Consider the following 27,424-nt stretch of genomic DNA (forward strand, 5'->3'; position numbering starts at 1 on the left):
CTTCCCTTTTTCGTGAAAATAGTTTCGTTTGCAAAATAATTTGTTTTCCTATGAGAAGTATCGTATCTGGGCTCGTTTTAAATCAAAGGCTTTGGGCCTCTCGGAAATGGTCCAACTCGGTTACCCGTTTATACGAGGAGACACTAACCTCTCTCTTTTCATATCCGTTGGGGTTTTTGTCGGTAGTACCGTGATGAACATGAACTCTGGAGTCAATCACAGAACAGCATCTGATTGTGAAGAGGAAATGGGAAGCCACTGCGCATCGAACCCTTGTCCAGACTAAAGCACGTGGCAAGAGAAATTCGACTCCTAAAAATGCATATGTCCCGTAGGTTAAGTTGGTAAACACTGCGTGCGCGTATGTTCTCTTCGGCCATGCCGACATGGAAAATGTGAAAGTTCAAACCATGGAAAGGGATTCCGATGTGTTTGTCCTTAACAGTACACTGGTAAGTGGATTTTTTTTTCATTTTTTATCTTATTTTATTTATTTATTTTTTCATTTTAAGTTATTCCCTATTGGACACATTTTTTGCAATTTGTGGGTACCATTTTAATGCAAACAAAGTTGTTATAAATGAAATAAATGAGTAAGTAAATAGCGAATAATACATGGGCGCGCGTAGATATGGAATTTCCCTTCGAGAGTTTAACTCGATAGCTCACGATTTTGGTGTTTGGGGACAATCTCGAAGGATCTTTTTACAATAGGGTCAAATGTGAGACATGTTTAACTCTCAATGATTTCTACAGCGAAACCATGACGTTCGATCAACATGCAAATTCCTAGCTGTGTTAAAAGGGACGACTAATGCACGAGTAATGCAAAGACACAAAATCACTCCAGGGCGAGTAAACAAATCAAAAAATCTTAATGATTTGCGGGCGAACTGGTACTGGTGATTAGGCGCGAATTTGCTGTGGGGCAAATTCACCAGTTACCGATATGCAACGCAAATCTCTCGCTGTTGAACTCAAGATTCACTTAAATTTAGAGTTTTAATGTTTTGTATAATTTCTTAGGGGAATTTTGTGAGGTCCACATGGAGATACCCTATCGAGATAAGTACTTTGGTGCTTCAAGTATAGGCGTCTGTGGTCCGTGTAAATGTGAAGTGGGGAATGAATATGAGTCCAGTTTGTAACAAGTCTACTGGAGAGTGCTACTGTAATGTAAGTACCACATAGAAGAAGCTTTTCAGATGAGCTTTATTTAAACCGTGGAAAGTTTCGAGAGTCTTAACCAGAGAAAAAAATCAGAGCAGTTTCTGTTTTTCTTTAAGAAGTCAGGAGAACGAGGGAAAAATCAATGGGGGAAAAAGCGATAATGCAGAAAACAAATGAACAAATGAAGAAAAGACTCCTTAATCTACCATCATAGACTTAGGCGGGAAAGGAGAATTGTTTGCAGTCTGGGGGGATATTAAGTTTTTTTTATGTGTGCTTTTACATTTTGTCGAAAAGAACAGGTTTTTCTACCGATTTATTTGCGATTTGCATCATTCTTTATTTGATTGGTATAGGAAACAGGACTGAAAAGTATATTGTAGTAGGCGATGTGTCTGAAAGAAAGCCACTGAATGGCTCTCATGTGGTCTTGCAATTTTCGTCACCTGTAAACCGCGGCTACTGTGTTAGAATTCAGTTCTGATGCTAATGTGTCTTTCATTCACTTGTTACGCAATTGGAAATCGGTGCTTTTTTTAAAGTATTTTTCTCATTTTGTTTTTGTCCAGGCAAAGCACTATTGAAAGATTGTAAACTACACATTCTCGGGGTGCCCCTGTGTTTATTGATGGCTGTCTTAGATGTGACTGTGAAGAGATTGGTAGTGCTGGTGATCAGTGTGCTACAGAGAATGGCCAGTGCCCTTGTCTTAGAGGCCGAAGGGGAGGGAAGAATGTGGTCGGAAGGCGTTGTAATCATTGCGAAGACAAACAGGGTCAGATTGTGAGTGGTAGAGGCTGTGTGAGTAAGTGAGATTTAACTTAAATTGAACGCGTTGCAAACGCAGTGAAAATGCGTATTTAATGCGTTTGAAATGGGTTTCCTTATACGTGTAAGGTGTCAACAGTGCGGATGAAACACGCCTCAACCCGTTCAAAACGCGTCTTTATTGCAAGTGAAATGCGTTTGCATGGGTTTAAAACAGGTGCTTTGACAAACATTAACTCTGTTGCTGAGAAACAGTCTTTTTCAGTTTGGTCAAATAGAGAAGAATCCCGATTTTTCTAATTTCCTAAGGAATAGGAAATTTGTTGAATTATTGGAAGGTCAGATGTCTGGTAACATTTCTTTCATAAAAAAGGATGGTCAATTTTGATTCATCTCTTTGAGAGTTTCCAGAAACAGTTTCCTCGAGAAATCGTGAGTCTTCTGTTCACATAATTAACAAGGAATTCTAAAGTGTAAAATTTTATTGTTATTTTATTATTATTATTATCATCAACATTATAGTTATTATTAATATTATCATTACTATTATCATTACTATTATCATTACTATTATCATTACTATTATCATAATTATATTATTTCACTGCATGAAAAGAAGATATCTCGAACAACCTTCGTCATGTTACCTCTATTTATTTATATATATATTTATTTATTTATTTAAGTATTATTTGTTTTCTAAAAACGGGAAATGAAGAACTCTGGAATTAAGTCCTATTATATTTGTTTGTATCCAATAGTTATTACATCATCATATCCAAGAGCATTTGCTGAGGAAATATGTTGGACGAAAGCCGCGTTTGGGACAACAGCAAAAGAAAAATGCCCATCGGATCATCGGGTTTGTGTTTTGATGAACTTAAGTTTTTTGAAAATTTTGTGATCTCACCATCCATGCCGACGTTTTTTAAACTTGTTGATGAAATGTGTTGGAAGGTAATTGTTTATATCATGTTATATCTGTGTTAAACCATACAATTTCTAGTTTTAGTCACTCTCGTAGTAAGTCGATTTGCTGATTATTCATTATTTTATATATGTATTTGTTCTGCTTTGAAGGCCATAAGTTAGATAACTCATTGGGTTAATTACGTCACCTTCGTTAAATAAAGAATATTGTATTGTATTGTAAACTCTAGTACGAAAGTCATCCAGCGCTTGTTTGATGTGTTACTAAACAAGGCATTTACCACTGTTAAGTCAGCGAATGAAACCAAATTACGTGATATTCACGAACTTTTGAGCGGTTCCTCGTTATTATTGCGTTTCTTCGCCTACGGGAAAGTATGAGGCCGTGAGCGACGCAAGCAGGAGAGAGGTCTGGAACGAGTTTTACACTGAAAATAACATTATTAGTGCCAGACTTCCGGCGAATCTCTTCCTGACACGTCTCATATTTTCCCGCCGGTGGAGAAACGCGCGTCCTGAAGCGCTAACAATGAAGGCGTGCTCGAAAACTAGGTTTTCACGTGTAGTATTGTTTAATATTCTACACAATTTGTGTAGTTTTACTCCCAAGTTCGCGGATTCAATCATCATGTATTCATCACTTAAGAGAACGTTTGTGATCAATGCCTTTCTTTCGTTCTGCTGAGCCACGCTTTGTCGATACCTTGTCATTAGGAACAGCAACTCGGTTTTGTCACAAGGACGATGGTTGGCAGAAACCAAGTCTACTTAACTGTGTGTCCAACTCATTCTTTGTTTTGCAGCAGGTGAGAGCTTATGAAATTTAATAATTTACCTCAGTGTCGGTGTAAGTGATGGTTATCTACCTTCGCTTCGGTGAAAAACTGCTAACTATAGTCTGTATTTAATCCTGCCCTTCCCGACACGAGGTAGTAGGTCTCCCTTGTTTCTGCGATACATGTTTATCGCTTTGTTTATTAATTTTTTTCTTCGTGGTAAATTGTTCCTTGAAATGTTCAAGACAAGTCGTTCTTTCTGAAGATGGAAAGTTATAAACCACGGTCTGTTAGACTCCTCCACCCCCATCAAACACTATGAAACAACGTGCATTCTTTATTACATCATATCAGATCATGGGGATATCTTCGTTCTTCCCCATGCCCTCAATCAATTGACCAACATATCTTCACAGACAGATGGCAATTCAACTGGTTTCTTTTGTGTGGAGGGTTTAAGTTTCTAAACAAACTCTCGTGCCATGTCGCTGGAAGAGTATAACGATAATTGAGTTGATAACGTAAACTGGCCACCGTTAGGAGTTTTAAAGCTGACGTTTCGAGCGTTAGCCCTTCGTCAGAGCGATTGGCGAAGGGCTAACGCCTTACGGTGGCCAATTTACGTTATCAACTTAGTTGATGATACTAAATTACCCTGGTGTTTTTTGTAGCTATAAAACTTGACGTCTGGTAACGTTGACTGGAAGCCAGATTTCGCCCTTGGTATAGGACAGTAGTTAGATCTTGCCATCACGTTATCCACTCAACTGTACGCAAGAGACATAGAAATCGCACTAACGATTATTGCCACTATGTTTGGATACGAGAGTCAACAAAACTGCAGCACGCTTGTTTCAGCCAAGACCAAGGAGTTTACGAAGGTGCGAAAGTTAGAGAAGTTTATTGCAGAAACCATGTAATTTCTATCTCAGTCATTTTAAAGTAAAGATGCAATACTTACCGCAGTTTGGGAATCCAAGGGGACTGTATTCTTTGAGTGGTTGTCTTAAAATGAGCAGAATATTCGACATAGTGGCCGCCGCCGACTTCAGCTCATTTGGCGGGAATCGAAACGCTTTCACCTCAAGCAACGATCTCTTCGTGCCTAGCTTTTAACTCTTTGACTCCTAAGAATGACTAGCATCTAATTTCTCCCTGTGATATCATCCCTGAATCAAATATTACGGTCACGAGAATAAAGGAAATGATCACCAGTTAAGGAAGCTCTAGATAGTTTGACAAATTCTCCTTGTCTGGACCTTTGGAAAGGTAGAGAGAACAGTATAGAGATTATGCATACTGATCGTAGGGTGCACAGGGTTAACTGTACAAACGTTGCCTGAACTTTTGCCACTTTCAAAGGCAGACCTCCTCGCGTGAGGAAGACCTGTTGAATCGGGAAACGCGTTCACTGCCTTATCTTTGTAAAACGTTTTGGTGGCGGAGATAATAGTTTTATAGTGTCTAAATTTCCTATTTCTTGCCAAGTCACAAGAAACCCACAGTCAAGAAGTGAAATTGTGACTGAGGGCTGTTTCGAAATGATGACGTGACACAACTTACAAAATTTTAGGACGGGAAAATCCACTTTTAATTTAAGTGTGTAGCTGCGAATGCACACCCTGAAGAGTGACTAGCATTTACTTTTTCCTTACAATATCAGCCCTGAATGACAAAATAAGGTCATGAGAATAATGGAAATGATTAACAACAACAGAAGCTCAGGATCGTTGAACCAATTCTCCTTGTTGGCACCTTAGGAATTGTAAAGAGAACAGTATGGAGAATATGCATACTGATGTTAGGCTGTAAAGGGTTAAAGAAAGTTTTGCCGGAAAACGCAGCCAAGAGAGTAGTTTACCGATCAAAACCGACTTTTCGATCCGGAATCCCTTGCGCTTACAATTTCTGCCTCTCTCAAGAACAACAACTTAAGTTATTATTTGATATGATCCACAGGTCCTTCTTCAGTCAGCCAGAACGCTGTTTAGCTCCGATAACAAAGATGTGTGGGACGTCGTTCAAAAGGTAATAATTATAAGATCAATATCTGAGCACATACCCTTCCCCTGACCCAAGAACGGTCAACTAATATGTTTTTTGGCTAAGGGAAGGGTAGGTGCACAGTTGCGCAGGCACTGACCTTGATCCGAATTATTTTTAATGTTGTTGTTTTTTTTTGCGAGTAATCCACGGTCGATTTGTCGCCAGTTTTTAGTTTACTATGCTCTCCAATTGGCCTGTGAAACTCGCGCCCTTGCATCCAGTCACTTTACTGCAAACAGAAGCCAATAACGAGGTGTTAACTGTGGTCATCACACTTATTCAGAAAGCATGCTACTACTAAGATATATTCAGATGTCTGTGGTCATCGCAGTAATCTTTAGTTTTAATTTTTTCCGCTTCGGCTCCAGTTTTCAAAAATAATATCAACGTTCGTTCTGTTGACTTGCACAAACCGTTGACATGCGCAATCTGTAGCAAACGTGGGCGGACGTTAGCTACCAAGACGCAAGTATTAATAGCTGATTGTGATAGTGCATGAAAAAGCACACAAAATTTTTCTTTAAATTCATTTGAATATTGCTCCTAGAAACAAATGAGCAGTGGATTGTGACTTCCTTGTTTATATTGACACGAGCTCGAAGCCACTGGCAGTGAGGTCGAATTTTGTTGGACCAGTAGATATTTTTATGCATACTTAACCCTACTACTACCTTTTGTTGGCCGTGTAAGCCTCTTATCTTGACTGCTGTTGCTTTCAATTTGACAGCACTCCGCAGGGAAAACGGCTCTGTTAAAACAGATGGAAAACTTCAGCGGAAACTTGGCCAGAAGTTTACCCCACTTAAAACGAGACTCGCGCAGATACAGTCGTTGTACCGAAAGCATTTTGACCCCATACACTATTATTACTCTCGATATTGGTAAGAAATATATTTTGTTGAGTTTGCTGTGTCTCTTGGCATTGTCTCTTTGCGGGCTAAAGAGGCCAAACATTCTGGAGTGAAGGAAGATTTGACCTTAACTAACCGGTCAAATGTAAGTACTGCCACTGGTAAATGGTGGCAAGTAATGCGAAGTAATTATGTTCGCTCATTTTACCTCGCAGAACATCAACCAATGCCCTCTTCTTATACCTCACACTACCAATCACGTTCTCCACCACACTGTTACCAATCAAATGTTTGTAATTGTGGTAGAAATAAAGAAAACGATTTGCTCAGTTGTCAAGTTTGTTTGTCTAGTATTGACGTTGTAACTTGTGCAAGCAGCAGAGGTCTGACAAAATCAGTGTTGTGTGCACTAAAAAACCTGTTGTCTGTAAACAGTGCAATACTCGCTTTGCTAATAACCTATCACTGTCGTCTCATTTAAAGTTCTGCAATGCCACTGAGGTAAGAAAGGTAGCTATCAAGCCAACTTTGATGACAGTACCTAGTTTAAAGGAAGCTTTACATAGTAGAGGATTAAGCACTGCAGGTACTAAGGAAATTCTAGTTAAGCGCCTTGAAGGTGCATTGGCTGGGGAGGGGTAGTTGAATTATTTTTCAATCAACAGTTTAAATCTCCCAAAATATTTGATTTGAAAGTTATTTTTCTTGGTCAAGTCGGTGCACAATAAGGCATACTTGTTATGAGAATGATAACTAGGCTTTCAAAAAATTTTGTGTACCAGTAATGTGAGTAATATACCTACTTAATTAGAAAAATATATTTAAATTGGTGCAAAATTTTTTAAATTAGCTGTTTGTCAGAGAAGTTAAACCTGTCCAAATGCAAAAGTACTGTTGTCACTGATATCACTTGGTGTGCACTGATATATTACATATAAAACTTTATAAACCCATTATTTTTTTGCTGACTTGCATTTTAGAGGCAGGGTCTCTGCTCTAATGAATTTATGGAATTTTCGTACTTAAAGGTTTGACCACATAACCCTTTTTATAATAAAGTTCTGATATAACGCGCGCTGTCATTGGTTGAAAGAGCGTGCTCTATGAGAGTATAGAGCATGGAGCTGAGCTAAAGCTGTCACGCCATCCGCCAAATTGTGCTATGTTCGACTTTTTCCGGGACTTCTTTTTAGCTTTTTTCCCGATAATTGAAAGTGAAGTTTCGGAACAAGCGAGCCGGCAAGTAGCGACAGAAGAACCAAATAAGGGTTTGTAAACATACCTGGCGCCGTAATTTACGTTATTAAAACGCGAGCAGATACGAAAATCCTCAAAGGAAAAACAAAATAGACATTCCGAGTTTTAAAGATTAATTCACGCTCAGTTAGATTGCAGGCTTACGTACGAAAATAAAAATCAAACACAGCTAACACTCAGATAGTATTTAAAGTTCAGTGTTCAAAAACAAAACAGAACAAAACAGGAATGATGAAAGATATAACCAAACTGGCATAACTGTTAAAATTCATTCTAATCATGACGGTGTCTGAGCGAATATGATCATGCTGAAGTCCATCGCGGCTCGCTCATCATGGCGATCTCCGGTCATCACAGTAAAGCAAGTCTCAGAAACTATATCGGCCGCCCTTCGAGTGAAAAAATAAGAGCTTGCTCTGATATCTTTTCCGATGCGTTGAGTGGAAAGTCACTGCAACCGATTTTTGCCGTGTCCCGAGCGATCTTCATGTTTCGGTGAATTCGGCTGTCGTTCATTCAAAAAACACTCGCCTTGAACAGTTTGTTTTATACCTTGTCATGTGAAAAAACTCGCGTGTTTTTATGAGCCATAATTCGGCTGAAGTTCACTGAACATCTCACTTCAAGATTCTGTATTAGAGACACTTAGGAAGCGGCTAGAGCACTCAAGAAGTCTCGTGTTTCTCCCTACACTTCTTTCGCGCTCTAGGCGCTTCCTGCATGCTTTATAACAGAACAGAGCACAGTCAAGGCTTCTCTATTTGTTAAACATGCTAACAACAGCATGAATATTCTCTATACTGTTCTCAATATATTTTACGAGGTGTTGACAAGGAGAATTTGCTTAACAATCAAGAGCTTCATTATTTAATAATTATTTCCCTCATTCTTGTGACCTTATGTTTAATTTGGGGTTAATATTGTAAGAAGAAATTAGATGGTAGTCACTGTTAGGGGTCAAAGGGTCAATAACTAATGACCCAGCATTTTGCTTATGTTGACACAATACATTTGTTTTAGTAATGGATTTGTCTTAAATAAAAGGCACAAGAATTTGCAGCTTGATAGTTTTAAGAGTAAGATGAAGTATACACAGATAAATGAAATTTGTATCTAAAAGGAGTAATTCTGTATACTGATAGGATAATTTCATAAATGAATCAGACATCATTGTTAGTCAAATAATAAAAAAGCTTTCAGCTGTTATGTTTAGGTAAAACCATACTTCTATTTATTTACTCCAATGTATTACAGTCTACAAGATACGAAGATTAAATTTTAAAATATCTGCTTGTATTAAAAACGTTTCCTTCAGAACTTTGTTTCAGATTACATTCAGGGTTGTCATTCTTTTGATATATGAAGTTTCGTGACAAGGTTTAACAAAACATTAGCAAGTCCTGCTGATAATTAACTGTCAAGCCAGATAATGTTCAAATTCAATAGCTTTTGCAAATTTGAGTCCTTTGCAAATCCTTCTCGATCATAGCACTGCACGCAAAATATGGTTACTGCCCTTTGTTGTTTTGTTGAATAAACCATTTGAAGCGGCGTAGTTTGTGTAACAACAACAATTGACTTGCCGCTATAACTTTGAAGCACGCGACCATTCTCGGGGATTTTCTCAAAGTGCCGCTTCTTGAGAAAATTCTCTCCTTTAAATCTCGCGGGAGACCAAATTTTTTTGCAGTGTCGAGCCTTTGGAAAGTTAGCGTTATTCTCCTCGCCATTCTTGGTTGTGTCCGCGCTTCCCCCGTAGCCTTTTACTAAAACCCAGATATGTTTAAAGATTTGAAATGGCATAAAGAGATTGATGGGCGCCATAAGACCGGTCATTCTAGAGCGAGCGACCTTTGCATTAATAGAGAGTCCGATCTCCTTAAGGAAGCCATCCACTAGGGGACTTACAAGCTCCAGCTTGTTACCTGTGAGTTCTTCCAACACGGGATCAACGAATTGAAACGAACCCTCCTCAACCATTCTTTCTCCTTAGAGAACTTCATCTCTATGGAGTTGGTATTCCAAAACCGGTCTCCTCTCTCTGTTTCATCCTCCATGCCGAAAGCCCTTAAACAGAGTTTGTTTGATGTGCTCGCGCTGTCATTATTAGCCGCCATTTTTGAATAAGCCTTTACTTTTCATGCCAACTGCCGCTGACGATTTCTGCGCCAGCGCGCATCAGAGTTGCGGAAGGAAAAACCCTTGGCAACCGACCATCGTGATTTCACCGGTTGGATAAAATCACTCTTCATATTCACCCACATTATCTTGTTGAGAAATAAACGATGACAAAGCTTTGACTGGGCATTAGCATGAATAATAATTATTGCTCGATCAATTGTCTTTAGTGATGCATGTTAATAATGACAAGAAAGTAATGCGTAGTAATATTGTCGTCTGTTAAAAATTTGATTAAATCTGAATTACTTAAGTTTGGTTTTCTTTTCTTTTCTTTTCTTTTCTCACATAAGCATTCCACTTGTTGGGCAGATGTCTATCTTGAATGAGATCCTTTTGGAATAGCTTCTTTTGCACTCAACCCTTCAATTATTCTGTTACAATGTTTTATCTGACGGTGCATAGTACCCGTAGGCCTCCACTTAGATGTTCACTTTGCTTGTCAAGAAAAGATAAATCAGTAGTTTGCCGTCAATATATGCACATGCATCTGTATATACAGCGACTCCAGAGAAAATTTCTCATCGCCAGAAAACATTTTAACGCTAAATTGACTTAAATTCCAAGGGTGTGAGTAGTATGCAGACCCCTCCCAACAATCAGAACATCGCAGTGGTGAAACATAACGTCAAAACTTGCAGACTGATAAATATTTTATAAGGAAGGCTACATTCTATTTTCCAGCGAAAAAATCTCCTCATGCTCAGTAATATTCTTCTAATAATCCCCAGGCTTTGCGCACGGTATTCTACAATGTACCGGCTAACATTATTAACTTCACCTGAGGTTAACCTTCCGAAACCTACCCTCGACCCAAAATTCTTTTAAGCGAATAAAGGGTGCAATTCCGGCGATCTAACGCACAAATGCAGTATATCTATCCATCCCTATTTCTATATTTTGAGCACATTCGAGAATCAAAACAATTTAACAGCTCGTACCCTGCATATGCAATGCATTCCAACTTGTCATATCCAATATTAACTGCTATTTTTCATTGAATGTGGGAATTCTTGAAAAACGAAATAAGTTTTGTCAATTTATTCAACAAGTAGAATATATCCTAACATGCTAAATCCAATCTTCATCCCAATTTTCCATTTTCTCTAGAAACACGGGATAAATTGTGACAATTCATCCTACAAGTGGATACTATCACGGCTTTTCCACATCCAATCTTTACCCCTCCCCCAATTTGTTCAATAAACTATAGAAAAACGGGGTAAATCGTGACAATTCTTTCCACGATTAGTTAATATCATGACTTGCAATGTCTAGTATTTACCCTGGTTTTCCATTTTTTCAACAAATTCTAGAAAAACGGGATAAGTTCTGTCAACTCATCACGCAAGTGGAATGTAACCTAAGTTGTCATGTCAAATCTTTGCCCCTATTTTCCTTTGCTTTAATGAATTAGTTCCAGAAAAACGGGGTAAACTCTGAGAATTCATGATACCCTTAGCACCCATATGCCATCTTTACTCGGAGTTTCCAATTTTGCCATAACAAATATTTACCCTTATTTTCCATTCTTTTTTTCGTTTATTAGAGACAAATAAGGTAAAGTCTGACAATAAATCCCACACGTGCGATACATCCTAGTTTTTCATAATCAATCTTCACCCCGATTTTCCGTTTGTTGAGTCAGTTCTGGAAAAACGGGATAAAATCTTGAGTATTCATCTTAAAAGTGGAATACATCCTAACTTGTCGTATTCAGTCTTTGTCCAGTTTTTTTGCATTTTTTCCAAGAATTCTGTAAAAATAGGATAAAATCGGACAATTTATCCTACAAGTGAAACATATCCCAATTTGTTATAAGTAATCTTTACCCGATTTTCCATTATTTAAAGAGAACTCTAGAAAAACAATTCATCTCATAAAAAGAATATATTCCAACATGCAAAATGAAATTTTCAATAAATTCTGACAACGGGCTAAATTGTATCCATTCATCTTAAAAATTGGAATAAGTTATGACTCAGACATCCCTGATTTTCTGTTTTTTCTAATTAATTCCAGAAAACGGGGTAAATTCTGAGAATTCATCCCATAAGTGGAATACATTCTAAGTTTCCATTTCCAATCTTCAACTCGATCTTCAATTTTTATTTTCGTGAATTCCAGAAAAACGGGGTAAATTATGAGAATTCATACCGTAAGTGGTATATCCTAAGTTGTCATATCCAGTCTTTACCCCGATTTTCCATTTTTTAATGAATTAATTCCAGGAAAACAGGGTAAACTCCGAGAATTTATGCTACAAGTCATTAACCGTAGTTCCCATATGCCATCTTTACCCAGATTTTCCACTTTTTTTTTCGATAAATTCTAGCAAAACGGGGTAAATTCTGAGAATCCACGCTACAACGACACGATTAGAAACTTAAAATAACAATACGTTTTGGATCACACAAGATTGCAGTATTCACCATTTGTGAAAAAATCGCTGAGGTAATTTTTAGCTCATGTCAAGTCAATTTAACGGTAGTCTAATTCTTAGCTTCCTGTGTACAATGTTCACCGGCAGCACTTAGTGCAGTTTTTTTCCCCCGTTCACGCTGTATTGTGCTTCACTTGTTTATCTGCTGCCACTTCGTTGTCATGAGGCTCTACCCACCTAATAGGTGGCAATCGAATTGTAGAATAAGTTACATGTACACAATTTATCTCCTGAAAGTAAAAAGGTAGTTGTCGTGAGGATAGCATCATTTATCGGTGATGAATATCGAACCAGTTTGATGTCCTTTTATGCTTATCAATGTCATCGATAGCATTTTTTGCGAAAAATCGGGTTCGGTTGATAATTATGTCTTAGGATAATTGATAATAACATACGTATTGAGTAATTTCCTTAGAAAAAAATCAATTTATCATTTGAAATATTATCGAAGCCCAAAAACGCACGGATATAAGAGTAAACATATGACTAGATTAAGTTTATGATAAATTGTTTAATCGTTTGTCTCACGATATAGTCACTTGGGATGCAGATCGCGACGTTTAGACTGCTTGCTGCTTGTCTTCATCAGGCGATGGGATCGATGTAATCGCATTAGATAGCCTTTATACAAATGGTAACGAGTGAGCAGTCGACCCCATCGCCTGATGAAGACCAGGAGCAAGCAGTCGAAACGTCACGATCTACATCTGAACTGACAACATCGTGAGACAAACGATTACACAGTTTGTTATTACTTACCACCACGATGAACGATAACCTCTTTTACGATGTAGATCGAGTTTAATTCAAGAATTTTGCCATGTGAGAGATTATTCAGCGTTAATTGATTTCCGGTTAATTTTTTGCGATTAGTGACAGACGATTGAACAATAGGATCATATTATATATTTAAAAATGAGAGAGACCGGAGCGTGAGAGAGGGAGGGAGGGAGGGAGAAATATATCAAGTTGATTTCATAAATAAAACGCGAAGTTTCGGAACATAGCAGATTCTTTAGTCTCATTTCCGACACAGTGGCACCTCCGACGGGACTCGCGAAGCATGGAGGAACTAACCAAAGAAGCAGAGGCTAAATTGCAAATGTTGCTGTAAACTAATGGAAAAATAGCAGATTTGTTAGTCATTTCCGACAGCCACAGGTTAAACAAAAGAGAAGTGTAAAAGAGTATGATCATACGGATTGTTTTGGTGGAATTCCGAATCCGAAGAAATTCTTTTTTCCCAGATGCGATCAACCTTTATCTTCTCTTTACTTTATTTCAATATTTGAATACATTGTAAAACACGCTGGTGATTGAAATTAGGAAGCTATCAGCCAAAAACCCTGCAATGCTGCCCTAAATTCCCCTAATTTACGTGTATGGAAAGTGCGCCGGCTAAAAGGAAGAAGTTCTACTCGGATCGGAAGAAAAGGCCAGTTTGATTTTCTCACTAAGTGAAACGGCCATATGTCACGCTCTTTTTTAAGTCAAGCAAAAGCAGATTCGAGAAGCATTTGCAAGCAATTTTAAAAGAGAAATCAGTGCTCCAGAGGTATTCAAAATCAGTTTAATGCAATACCCTTGGTGACCTTGAGATGTAACGAACACTTTTGCAAGTGAAAATATTTGTGTCAGTCAATTGGTTTTGAAATCGAATATCTTATTCATTCTTTCAGTGCTGGACCTGGGAGACTGACAAAAAAGCAGCAGGCAAATTTCTTGGTTAAAAAGTCATAGACCTCTTCTTAGTAACGATCCGGTATTTCTTCATGGCCACCGCTGCAGCACCTTCGTTTCATTCGTCAAAAGAGACAACCAATTACGCCCGGCTGTGCAGGCTTCGGGTGGATGTCGGATCAGATGTCCTGAGAGAAGCATTTGAAAAGAAGCGTCCAACCGGTAACCTAGACACAGTTTTGTCCAGTCCTCCAGTCCATACAGTGCTACAATCACTGAAAAAGAAAGTGTTAAATCCCCTACAATGGGGCAAACTGTATCCTGCTGTCAGATCCTCAGTTTCATCGAAGAATTTCGATATAACTCTTCTTATGGTCTTGCTGAGGAACATTTGTGGTCTTGCTCCTCCAGCGACAGGCTGGGATACACTTCCTCCTGCCACAGACACAACCTTCGAGGCAGATATCGTTCGTATCAAGTGCTACAGAAACACAGTTTATGGTCATGTCAGCAACTCCTCAGTTGATGACCCAACATTCAATCAATACTGGCAGGACATCCAAGATTCATTGGTGAGACTAGGAGGAACTGGTTATCGAAGTGCTATTGATGATCTGAAGAAGGAATGCATGGACCCTGATTTCGAAGAACACTACAAAGAGCTTCTTAAACAGTGCATCATGGATGAAGTCAGCATCAAAGAAAAATTGGATGAAATTGGTAAAAGCCTGCATGAAATGACAGAGCAGTTTGGTAAAAGCCTGGATGACTTAAAGGAAGCAATCTTTCACCCTATAAAGAAAGCAGAAGACAAAGCTATTGTGTATTGACGGTAAAATCTGTGCACGGCCTTTTGATCTTTCTTGAGAAAGGAAACTTGAAGAGGAAGATTGAAGGGCCTCTGATCAGAGGGTGATAAGCAATTTAACAAACAGTTCATTTTAGTATTACAATATGCCTACCTTTAACAAGAGCTCAAACTCTGAGAAATATCTTCCACTAGAACTGACCCCTTTCTCTCTGACCCGAAATTGGAAAAAAGACCAGGTGTTGGCTTTTCCATGAATTTTTTGGGTGATAAGCGAGTTATTTATCTATTTTTTTATTCCTCATGCGAGGAGTAAAGAGAACTCACAGTTCAAATAGATTCCCTGCCAAGGTTATTTGCACCAAAAAAACTGCAGTAAGTCCTACAGTATTTGCCTGGTCGGGTTCGTCGAAAGAAAGAAATGGGAAAAAGCTAAAATTCTTGATGAAGTGGAGACGACAGGACGCATTCTCTCCACTAAGTGTACTAAGGCCTCTGGCGTAAACACACACACAAAAAGTTTTCTAAGTCAAAGTTGGTTCCTCCCGTACCACAAATTCCTGGTAGCGCAACCGAAATGGGTCGGTTAGTGCAGGTAATCACATGATTTAGAGTAAAATTTAGGATGAAACAGCGCCAGCAAATTTTTCATAAGCGAACAAATTGCGCGAGCCTGTCGGGCGAGAGCAATTTTTAGTATTTAAATAAAAGTTACAAGTGCTGCTTTATCCCGAATTGCACGATATTTATTTTATTTAGTTGTTTCTTTCTTTCCTTTTTTTTTTCCGTGTCATGGCTCGCTGGTTCGGCCGCTTGCCTTTACCTTGTGCTGGAGTAGTCGGGCTTTTCCCCAAAAATTTGGGTCGAGATTTTATACTCACCGTCACGAACAATCGCATTTTTGCACTCTTAGTCTCTTAGGTATCGGTCGACAGCAATAATCAGTACAAGAAAGATATCCCACGCCTCATGTAAGGTAATCCAGAACAGTATTAGATTCTGGATTCCACGCTGTGAGTGCTGGATTCCGGAATTCCGGAATCGTCCTCGTCTTTCTTACAAACTATTGCGTGAAATTTCACAAGAAGTTTGTTAAGGGCCTCCGATTCATATTTTTCAATGCACAAACCTTCTAGACTTTTGGCCAGTTGTTTGTGCTTTGTTTTGTATTTTATTTTTTGCATTCTTCATCAAACTCTGGATTAAAAAGATTGTTACCTTCCCCTAACCTCTCCGCTATTTTATTTTGTTACGCTTTTGTGACTCTCTTAGCAATCAAACTGTTTCATCTGTCTACAATCAATTTCAACTTTCTGCTCTAAATCTCAACTTTCTGCGCTGTTTGGGATTAATTAACGTGTTCTCATCTAATGAGCGTTCTGAAATGTTTGCAGGCATATTATTAAGAATGAAATAATTTAACCTTCACACCAACCCCTTGCTACGCTTTTTCAATTGGTCTGTCGGAATTTGGTGTCAATTAATTGCGAACGGATTCGAGATTAACTCGCACCTTTGGAAAGCCTAATTAAAGCAAAACTCAGCGAGTGTGATAGTCAATGAAACAATCGCGTTTCAATGACTCTTCGTCGAGCATTGAAAAAGTTAGTACATGAATGGTTTATGAAAATAAATGGAGGTAACGGTTTTCCTTTCAGCTGTAGCAGAATACTCCGATGCGTTAAAAGAATCAATAAGAAGCCAAACCGAGTACCTCGCTAATGCCTCACCGGCCATGTCCAATGTGAGAACAGATCACATATTCACCAACATCCTCATGCAACATGGAAGAAAACCAGTGGAGGATCTTGATGTGATAAGAAAAGAACGCCTTCGCCAGTATGGTCAAATTGGTGGAAAGCAAATTAAAAGCTCTCAAGAAATTTTCATCCCAACTGACGGAAAACATCCTGAATCTGTTCTTGTCACTGGAAAGGCAGGCATTGGTAAAACACTGTTTTGTCAAAAGGTGATCAGAGATTGGGCTGACAACAAATTGTTTCGATCCGGAGCAAATGCAGAAGTACCTGATTTTAAGTTCGCATACTTACTTACGTTCCGTCAGCTTAATCTACTTGGGGACGACCCTGTTACCTTGGAGGATATCCTAAACCGATCCTCAGTGCTAGACGACCACTCAAACATCGACGACTCTATATTTGAGTACATTGTTCATCATTCCGAAGAAGTTTTGATTATAATCGACGGGTATGACGAGTGTTCACAACAAGAGTACATTGCTAGTGATTCAGATGAAAAGTACCCAAATAACGCCAAAAAGAAAATGCCAGTAGCAGCACTGTGTGCCAAGCTTATCAAAGGAAAAATACTGAGAGATTCAGTCGTCATGATCACGTCAAGACCCGATGAATCTGACAAAATAAAAGCCAAAGACATCTATTTTGATAGATACGTTGAAATTACAGGATTTTCCGAGCCACAAGTAAAAGAATGCATTGCAAAGAATTTTAAAAACAACGACCGAATGAAAAATATTGTAATTGACCACATTACAAAGAACGTCAATCTTATCAGCTTTGCCCACATTCCTGTGCTCTGTTTTCTTATGTGCTCCTACTTTGAATATACTCTACAGCAACCAAAGAAGAATAATCCTCTCCCGGTGAAAACAAGTGACCTTTATGATGAAGTGGTCAACATGTTCGTGCAAAAGCACGATAAAAAGAAAAGAGCCTCTCTCGAAGAGACTCTGGATGAATTATCAGAGCTGGCTGCTCAACTTCTTCTGGAGAGGAGGTTTCTTTTCCTTAAAGAGGATTTGAAAACTCTTGACTTACACGAGTTTGAAAGGCTGTGTGGAAGCGGTCTTCTTCATTGCGGTCCTCCTTTCAGAAAATCTTTTTCTACGACGACTAAACATTTTTTTTTTTACACACTTGACTGTCCAAGAGTACTTAGCGGCTCGTTGGTTTGTAAAGACAAGAACCATCCCCCCCCAGACATGTGTCTACAGAAGTAGTTCTATTTATGTCGGGTATTTTGTCCAAGCAAAAAGACAACGAATTTGTGGAAAAGTTGATTATCAACAAATTTCTCAGCGACGACCTATCAGCAGATGAATGCACAAGGGGGCTTTTAATTTCTAAATGTCTCCTACAATACGAAGACATTGAGTTTGCTAAGGGAATAGTAAGGAGATTTCACGACATATTCTGCATACGTAATGGACGTTTTGATCTTTCTCGCGTCGGGATGGCGTATGTGGACTGCCCTGTTGTGTCTTTTACATTAAATGTTTTTGGTGCGCTCAATGCAGAGGAGGAATCTGAATGGAATAGAATCACCACGCTTGAACTGAGTGGTGGGGAGGTTACCGATGCCGGTATTGCCAGTCTATGTCAAGAATTACAGGCACCAACATGTAAAGTCACCGAACTTCATCTGGGTCATAATCAGATCACTGATGCCGGTGTTGTCAGTCTTTGTCAAGCATTACAGGCACCAACATGTAAAGTCACCGAACTTGATCTGGTTGGTAATCAGATCACCGATGCCGGTGTTGCTAGTCTATGTCAAGCATTACAGACACCAACATGTAAAGTCACCGCACTTAATCTGCGTGGTAATCAGATCACCGATGCCGGTGTTGTCAGTCTCTGTGAAGCATTACAAATACCAACATGGAAAGTATGGGGAGCCATTTGTGCCAAAATTATCACTCGTTAGTGATGAAACTCAATCGTTAGAGCTATCAACAAATCGTGTTTTAAAATCAATTTAGTCTCCGCTCTAAAAAATGTTTAATCATTAGCCCTAAGCCTCAATCGCTTGTGTTGTTCCACCAATCGCCGTTGTAAGACTCCAATTAAAAGCGCCAGTTGTAAATCGCTGGTGTTCTGAGACAGATCGATAGCGCTTAATATCAATTATAGGTTTTAATGTCAGCCGATAGTGTTAAACTAGTATGGCTTGTGTTATTTGTAAAATACAGAAATTGTAACGATGCCAATCGTCAGTGCTGCCACCAATCGTTTGTGATAAGTACAAATCGCTACCGCAAAACATCAATCTTTAGTGCTAGTATCGACTTATTATCGATTCTAACTTGAATCAGCTTGTTTAGCAAAGATGAACCAATCAAATCTTGCTTACTTTCTTGCAATCTGATAAGGGACATTAAAATCCAAAAACATATTTTAAATAGTTCTTTTTTCATACTTATAAATGCCAGGCTATGTTAAGCATTGCAGACACCAACATGTACAGTCACCGCACTTAATCTGCGTATAGTATCACATCATCGATTCCGGTGTTGTCAGTCTATGTTAAACATTACGGACACCAATATGACAAGTAACCACACTTTGACAGAGATGGGTGTTTACACAATCCTGATGTTAACCTGGATCGAGTAAACGACATCATCAGTTTCGTGATCAGAATACTTCATGATTTTTTCCAAATTTAACTTTCTCCGGAACTAATGCAAACATTTCACAGGGGAATTCTCTATTATGCTTCTCAAGTTCAGAGAGGTGAAAACTTGATTACGGAGGCACTTCAGTGTTTGACGTTGAAGATAGGTGAACCGATTGTAGAAAGGAAAAACATGATTTGCTTTGAAGGGAAAAGAAACTGACTCTAACGACTCTTAGTTATCTCAGCCGGATAGGACACCTTATAAGCAAAAGAACGAGTTCGTGTCTAAGTTAGGGAATCCCGAATCGTCAACGAGCTGTCGTCTTTAGGTTAGAATCTCATTGTCTCAGAAGTTCTTGGAGATAAAATGTATCTTGAGGGATTGTTTTCTTTGTAAACCGTTGACAACACAACACAAACCTGCAACAATGGCTCGAAAAGCAAGTAACATCGAACAACAAGAGACGCTTATACTTACGAGTGTTAACGACATCAGTGACGTTTTTATAAGACTCAGGAGCCTGTTAAAAAGCAGAACAAAAATGCACACAATTAACACACATTTTCTTTTTTTAAGATTTCAACAGCTTTTGATGCAGTGCCATGGAAGCTACAGCATGAAAACGAATTTTAAAAAAAAAGGCGGCCATTTACTGATTCGTTACCTCTTCCATAACCAGTTTTGGGGAAGCCACTCTTATTGAGATTCCTTTGGATTTAAGACCATTGAGAACTTCTTGATAGTCAATATTTCGGCTGAAAGAGAATGGAAAGGACAATTAAAACTGCATGAATGGAACTATGTTTATGACTAGGTCAAGTTGGACCAGCTGATGACTTTATTCTTAGTACTACTAACACACACCGTGACTTTGATTTTGATAATGCTCTTCCCTGAAGAAAAATGGATAGATAGATAATATATATATATAAATATCCATTTCAAAATACTTTCTGGGAAAATGGGAAAGAAAAAATCATAACAAACAAACCTATTTGCTTACACGTTTCAAACCTTATCCAACCCAAGGTTTGAAACCAGGAAATGCTGTGGTCATTTTGCATTTTTTATGTCATCATGCTTTCAAATCAAGAAACAATATTGCGTATAATATATGAACTTACCGCTACGTGACACGTGGTACCAAACGTCTGGTTCATTCCCTTTTCCGTTCCTGTCAAAACATAACTGAAAACCAAACAAAACACGGAACAATTTGGGTCCCCATGTCTGCTCAAGATAACCAATAGTTTCGTTCCTCGTGAAAAAGTGTTTTTCATAAGGCTATATGTATAGGGATCGAAAACACCAACAATAATAGCAAATACCTACAATAACAACAATACCCTTGAACGTTACTTCCCCGAGACTACTTTTTAACTTACCTACACCTACACTACCTACCTACACCTACACTTTACCTTACCTACACGTGCCCATGGTTCCTCCAATCAGTACAGGTTAACCAGTCAACTGATAAAATAATGGACAAGACGATGAGTACATGTATCTCAACAAGAGCAAAGAAAGTTTTATTAATTTAGAGTCGTGAAACAAAACGCTGCCTGTTGAGCCACCTGTGCCCTCAGTCGAGAAAAAGGAGCCAAGGAAGAAGCGAATAAATGAACCCGAAGACAAAAGAACGTAAAAGTAAAACAAGAAAGGTGCTTGCCCTCAAAAGGAAGTATGGTGCTCTGCGGGTTCCAATCATCGAGCGATTGAAGGGAAACGGAGGGAAGGGGAGAATGAACGTGACGAAGAATGTGATTAAAACTGGGAAAGAAATAGCCCAACACGAAAAGTGTTGGACCAGGAAAATAACCTTGGAGCGAACGACTGTAAGCACTCAAACAACGATTTCTAACTTAAAAAAGTAAAATAAAATAAACCTTAAACCTTGCGATCGAAAGGAGTAGTAAACAGTGAATAGCCGACCTGATAATCCACTGGGATAAGCGGATGATGAGGAGGAAATGCACGGGTTGATCCTTTCCTGTGTACTAAGAGAGTCTTCTGTACACCGTCCAATATCTAATCTACTAGCTAAGGTAAGTAATTAAGTAATTTCAAAAGTTAAAATAATTGTGTGTGTATATATATATATATATATATATATATATATATATATATATATATAAAATCCAAAGAACTGAAGATATTGTTGTAAGAACAATAAAGAATACATGTTCTTCGATCTTTGCCATGTTGTGTAACACGTCATAGATCACTTGCATGTCTAAGTCGTCCGGGGTACTCTTGAAAATTTTTCCGAAAGCTTGTCTTGTCAAAAATGTCATCGTTGAACGGTTGACCCAAGCGTAATTCGCTGCTGCAGCCATGCCTTTGAGGTAATCTTGACCTTCTTATGAGTTAACTCTGGCACAAGCAAGCTGTAAAGGAACCAAATATATGGTTGTCAACACTTGTGTTTAAAACGAGAAACAAATCGTCGGAACCATCCAAATAAGGGGAAGAATAAACTAATCAGAACTTACGATTTCAGACCCGTTAGAGTAGAGCATTACAATTGTGATTTTTTGTCGTAATCCTTAGGAGAAGCAACCAGTTTAGACGGTTGATCATGAAAACTTTTGTCTCAGTGAGTTGCCTTGTTCTAAACCGACAAATAAGGGAAATTGGAGAAGACAAAATTTATCAGGCTAAAAACATGAATGATTTAACGTGAACTCTTATACCCTGGCTAAGTTGAGCTTGCGAATCCGATTTTCAACTTCATTGTTTTGAGAACAGTCTTAACTTCTCTGATTCCATCGCTAATGAAAACGTACTATTTCTCCACGTGCTTTTATAGGGCCGTTCGTTCAGCTGACCATTGATGGCAATGTGAAAATCGACTCAACAGATACCAATAACGGAGAAAAGAGACAACGTCAATTTATATTACACCTATCACAGCGAAACTTCCCCAAAACCATCCAACTATAATTGCACTGGGAGCAATTGCTCATGTAATGACGTATAGAGATATCATTTCTGTAGATGTGGTAAATTAATCAAGGCTCGTTATCCCTACTCTACTAAATTAGATGCCTGGATAAAAATACTTGTTGGAGCAACTGCAAACAAAGCTTAAGGGAAATTCTACTTTAGCAAGTTTCACTTAATAGATGTCATTACAAGTTTCTTTGTCCATGTAGACGACCATGACAAGTGCAATTGTCGTGGAATACTTGACAAAATACAAACTTAATGCACACACTTAAATGCACTACACTGTTAGCAAACCTGTCTGTCGTTGACTTCAATCTTGTCCCTTTTCATGGCTTTCTCCATTTCTACCAGTGCATCTGTAAAATGAAGAAATCAAGAATGCATGACTCGGGTGACAGCGATCACCTGGAAAATAATCAAGTCTTGCCTTCTGTGGAGACATAAGTTAAGTCGATAATACATTCATTTATCTATCGTAAAGAGAGGAACGGTATATAAACCATTTACCAGTGGCCACTTGATGTCCAAGTCCTCTACTGCCACTGTGGATCATCACACAAACCTTTTAAACATAAATTATATAATTATTGACAAGATCATTAGCAACCAAACTAACCCTAAACTAAAGAGTTCTAAGTGAGACCCAGTTGAAGCTGTTCGAGTTGGTAGTCGTGGTAGTTGGTAACTAAACGAGTAACAATTGATAAACACAAGAACTGAGAGATAATTCTTATGAGGTTTGAAATGTAACGAGAGAGACTAAGAAAAGATCTTTCCTACAAGCTCAAGAGAAATATCAAGCAGCTTTCCTAAAAGATCTTCAATTGCTCACATGCCTCACTCCTTGCAAGTCAGAGATCCCATGAGTGACTAAGACTTAATTGCTACTTACAATATCAATACAATATCAATCAGAAAAGAATAAAGAAAAATATCAATTTGCGGATAATTAGTTGATCCAATACTTAATTCTCTGAACTAACATCATAACAATTGTATGGTTGACAGTATGGAGAATTACAAATTTGATCTGGGAGTTTAAGGGTTAAGACTTAAGTGCCCTTTTTTCTACCTGTCCAAGATGATCAACTCCCATCTTCTTTGCAGCATAATTGTTGTAAATTTCATCCACAACCTGGATTTCTGCGTAGTGATTCCCCGCTCCAAGAGTGCCAAGCTAATCAGTGGAGAAGATAAGCCATAACAGTTATCCTTCGTCAGCTTTAGGGTTTCTAATGCTGACAAAGGGTTAACGTTCGAAACGTCAGCTTTAGGAACTCTTAACAGTGGCTAATTTACACATCAATTCAGTTCACAAATCATCTTATCCTGCTATACCCCCTAACGATACAGCACCGCAAATTCCCTAAAAACCTACCATTTTACTTAACTCAAAGCCTACTTAGAGCTTGAAGTAATCTGTACGTTTGAGAACAATTTTGGTCGAAAGTCGAAAGTGATCTGGACGCCACTGGCTACTAACACTGTACAGTCATGGATGGAAACTCGTGCCACTTTCTCGCAAGATCAGACCAGGGCGTGGAATTGCGCCTAATACAGGCGCCAATGCGACTAAATTTTTCACTTTGGCGACCAAATCCTGAAAGTTAGTCGCCAAATTGGCGACTAGAACGTTTCATCATAACCTTACCAAGTGAATTAAAAAGATTTGCAAAGATAAATCCGCGGCAAAATTCCTCGTTAAGTTTGTTTCCAAAACGTAGCACACGCATCTCGATCGATAACTAGACGCCATCTTGGATTTAGATGAGCCTGAACGTTGTATATCATCCATCCTAGTGTCCACTTTGTAGCACGTTAAAGATCTTTTCCCTAACTTAATTTTGGAGAGTCTATCTAGAACGCTGACAGCGTAAAGAAAGATTTTGTTTGTCTTTGAAAATGGCGACCAACTTTTTTTGAATTGGCTACCACTTTGAAGAATTTAGGAGCCAAGTGGCTATCAGAAAAAAAGTTAATTTCACGCCCTGCAGACGCAACTTATTCTAAAATCAGTCGCGACATGGTACTATATGTAGCCTCCCTCCCTCCCTCCCCCTCCCTAGCTCTGTAGAGTTTGCTCAATTTCGTAAAGAGATCCCACTGGTTCCTTGCCATATTTGACTTTGTTCTACTTCCTCGTTGTAATAGCGTTCCCTTTGATTACAGAGGACTTTCGATAAAAGAGCGCCTTAACAACAGGCTGCAGAGAATCAGTCATCAATTGCGCTACCCTCGTCGCGCAGTCAACGCTCGTATCACGCTCATGCTTATTTTATTCAGTAAGAGCTACAAATGAAACTTCTGTGCTTCTGTATTTACCTGCGGCAAGCCTCGTTTCTTTGCTCTTGCACTAACTTTTCCAGGGTCAGCCTGCAGCATTCGTCCGTACTCTTCACAATGCTCCTTATCCTCAGCCCAAGCATAACCTGTAATGAGAAGACAAAATTACATATAACTAAGAAGCCTTCAGATGAACATCAGTGACAACTTAAATATGACCGTCACGATTTTCAACTTCCAATTTTGTTCACCTTAATACCAGGTAACTTAATTTTAAGTTCTTTTAAAATACTTCTCTGAGATGGCACATGTACAATGTATATCTAAATTTCCCAGTGACTCTTTCTCTGTTGTCCACTTCTCACTTGCCTCTTTCCGATAAAAACTACCCATTAAGCACCCTTATTTGGAATTTCCTAACTAACCATCACCCAAATAAACTCGAAAATGAATTAAAAACATCCTCACACCTTCTATTAACTGCATGGCTTTCATAAGACACCCCCTTAAAAATACAACCTAAAAGAAAATTTAGGAAAATGGCCAACCTTCTCTTAAGGACCAATCCATCCCCATTGAGAGAGCTTCCTCGAGATCTCTGTTGGAGAAAGTGATAAGAAATATTAAAATGACTACAGAAAAAAAGTAATGGACCCAATACAGTATTAACATTTTAACTCCCATGAGTGACCAAGACAGAATTTCTCCTTACAATCTCAATTTACTATCAAGCAGACAAGTAATAAGGATAAAGAAAAATATCAAGATGGGAATCACTGGTATCAGTTGATCCAATATCAAATTCTCCAAACTATCATCATAGGGATAGTATGACAGAAAGTAAGGAAAATTACCCATGAAATCTTGAGAGTGAAAGGGTTAAGCTTGTAACTGAAGTCAGAATAAACAGCTTTGACTGACAAGTTGTACAAGAGATGAAAAACTCAGCTTACTTTGCACCCATGGGAATAACACCTTTAGAGCCAACACCAACAGGAATATGATCAAAAAGTGACTGAAATGAGAAGAAAAAAAAAAGAGGCAAATATTATGGAAATTAGAAATGTTAGCATAACTAACAAGAAACATGAAAACAAACAAACAAACAAACAACAAACAAAAAACCAAAACAAACCAAAACAAACTAAAACAAAAAATAAAACAGTTCTCTTAAATGTTTAGCTGGTTTGCAAATGTTTCAGATAACTGAAGTCCTCTGTGCTTAGTACGTGAAAGATACATTGTGTAAGTACATGTACATGTAGAAATGCACCCAGCCTGAGGCAAGCTAAAGCAGGCAAAATTATGGCAGGTGAGTGCTCAGTATCCTCTAGGTGAAAATTATATCTTAGATACTTGTGGCAGAGGAGGAGTGGGGAGAGGAAGACATTTGTACCAAGGGGGTAAGTGACAGTCAAAAGGAAGAAGAGGAAATTTAACCATAATGTACTTTACCCTGTACCTTTCCATGCAAAGAAATGGCTTGTGCGTGTCATCACCATCTTGCATGACAAGTAAATATAAAATGACCAATTCAGAACAAACTCAAAGAATAGCATAAGGTATTTCACTGCTACTTTGGTCTTGCTACACTAGCTTGTAATTTTGATCAATCATTAATAAATCTGTTCATCAATTCATTTATGAAGTAGAATTTTTTTTAACTTTACCAGGAGAAACAACTGCTTCCAGAAGAGACATGTCAAAGGCCGCCATATTCCCTACAAAAAGAGAAAAAAAAGAAATAAAAGAAATAGAGTCCTGCTCAAAGGGGAGTTTCCAAATTACTTCTTTTGTGAGAGACAAGCACCTCTTCACTTTTGGCATCTTGTCTCATTAGAGTCACATAAATGCTATGACTTAGAATTCTGTTAATAATAGGAAAAATTACTCCATCTCAAGGAATTATAATTATAATTTTTAAATCAATTTTTAGCTACTTTGTCAGAGAATTGCAAAATCTCTTCCAATCAAGGGTAATTACAGCAAATAAGAACAAAGATGAGACTATGAACTATGAACATGCAACCAACTTTAAGAATGAGAGAGCAAGAATGACTTAATTTTGATTGCTTTTAGTATTTCCTCTGAATGGTTGAAGCATACTGTTACTTTTCTAGAACAACCACTGAGCAATTAGCCTAAAACTCGAGTTTTATTTTACAATCAATTGGACATTACATTTTATTTATTACAGATGTGCGAGTTGTAACTTACCAATAGCAAACCCATAGCAGGGGTGGATCCAGGGTAGTTTACCTGATTTCCGGAACTCACTCAAATTTTTTCCGACCTAGTTAAATGTTGATAAAAGTACTTTTGGAAAACACTCTAATTTCCCTTTGGAAACTACTGATACTTTTGTGGAAATCAATAAACGTCTTCCAGAAACAAACCATCTTCCTGTTTTACAGTTATTTATTAAAGAAAATACGTTTAGAATAACTAATTTCGTTATAATTGCGGTCATGAGGCGTTCGTGAGCGCTCCGGATCACGCGCTGGCCTTTCGAGCTTCGATTACACCTCGGAAACCGTCGGAAGCCCTCGGAAAATGTTCGTGGAGCCAATCTTTACGCAACCGGTGGGTGTAAGTCCTTGTTATTTGGTGACAATAACAGGCGGAACACAGTCAAAACCCCTCACGATTGGCTAGCAAAGATTTCGTCATCGGAACTCACTCAAAACACTCTTCTGATTGGCTATTTGTGTTTGGAAACTACCTTGGAAACTACTGACAAAGTATAAAAAGGGCAGTTCCTCTCCCAGCGGGTCTCTTTCGTTGCTCCTACAATACAAGTACTTTTGAACTTGCTAGTGTTATGACTCGCGGAGATCCTGTTTGTCGGAGGGAGGATTGTTCTCCCTTCGACATTGGCCTAGTTTTCGACGAGATCCACAA

The 27,424-nt window shown here is 38.5% G+C and overlaps 2 protein-coding genes and 2 pseudogenes across 3 annotated transcripts; 2 read left to right on the top strand and 2 right to left on the bottom strand.

Moving 5' to 3' along the window:
* Positions 1 to 4,315: 4,315 nt before the first annotated feature.
* On the top strand, positions 4,316 to 6,923 carry LOC113684874 (uncharacterized). Its single transcript, XM_089208153.1, has 3 exons — positions 4,316 to 4,525; positions 5,604 to 5,672; positions 6,418 to 6,923. The coding sequence occupies exons 1-3, from the start codon at positions 4,457 to 4,459 to the stop codon at positions 6,652 to 6,654; spliced, it is 375 nt and encodes a 124-aa protein (XP_089064279.1). The 5' UTR covers positions 4,316 to 4,456; the 3' UTR covers positions 6,655 to 6,923.
* Positions 6,924 to 9,208: 2,285 nt separating this feature from the next.
* LOC149045230 (uncharacterized) lies at positions 9,209 to 10,368 on the bottom strand (annotated as a pseudogene).
* Positions 10,369 to 13,975: 3,607 nt separating this feature from the next.
* On the bottom strand, positions 13,976 to 26,755 carry LOC149045231 (RNA-splicing ligase RTCB-like; annotated as a pseudogene). Its single transcript, XR_016186472.1, has 15 exons — positions 26,741 to 26,755; positions 26,194 to 26,244; positions 25,477 to 25,538; positions 25,072 to 25,121; positions 24,563 to 24,669; positions 23,313 to 23,417; positions 22,748 to 22,802; positions 22,535 to 22,596; positions 21,472 to 21,678; positions 21,224 to 21,319; positions 20,715 to 20,761; positions 20,413 to 20,476; positions 19,953 to 20,043; positions 19,766 to 19,808; positions 13,976 to 14,891 (listed from the first exon to the last, which is right to left on the bottom strand). The product of XR_016186472.1 is annotated as an RNA-splicing ligase RTCB-like (transcript).
* LOC113664593 (NACHT, LRR and PYD domains-containing protein 4) lies at positions 14,192 to 19,035 on the top strand. Its single transcript, XM_089205870.1, is given in 5 exon segments — positions 14,192 to 14,922; positions 16,452 to 16,456; positions 16,566 to 17,788; positions 17,790 to 17,860; positions 17,862 to 19,035. Coding segments are annotated over 5 exon segments (2,763 nt in total). The 3' UTR covers positions 18,595 to 19,035.
* Positions 26,756 to 27,424: the final 669 nt, after the last annotated feature.

The sequence above is a fragment of the Pocillopora damicornis genome, chromosome 5, assembly GCF_964200805.1.
Source record: "Pocillopora damicornis chromosome 5, jaPocDami1.2, whole genome shotgun sequence".
NCBI lineage: Eukaryota > Metazoa > Cnidaria > Anthozoa > Scleractinia > Pocilloporidae > Pocillopora > Pocillopora damicornis.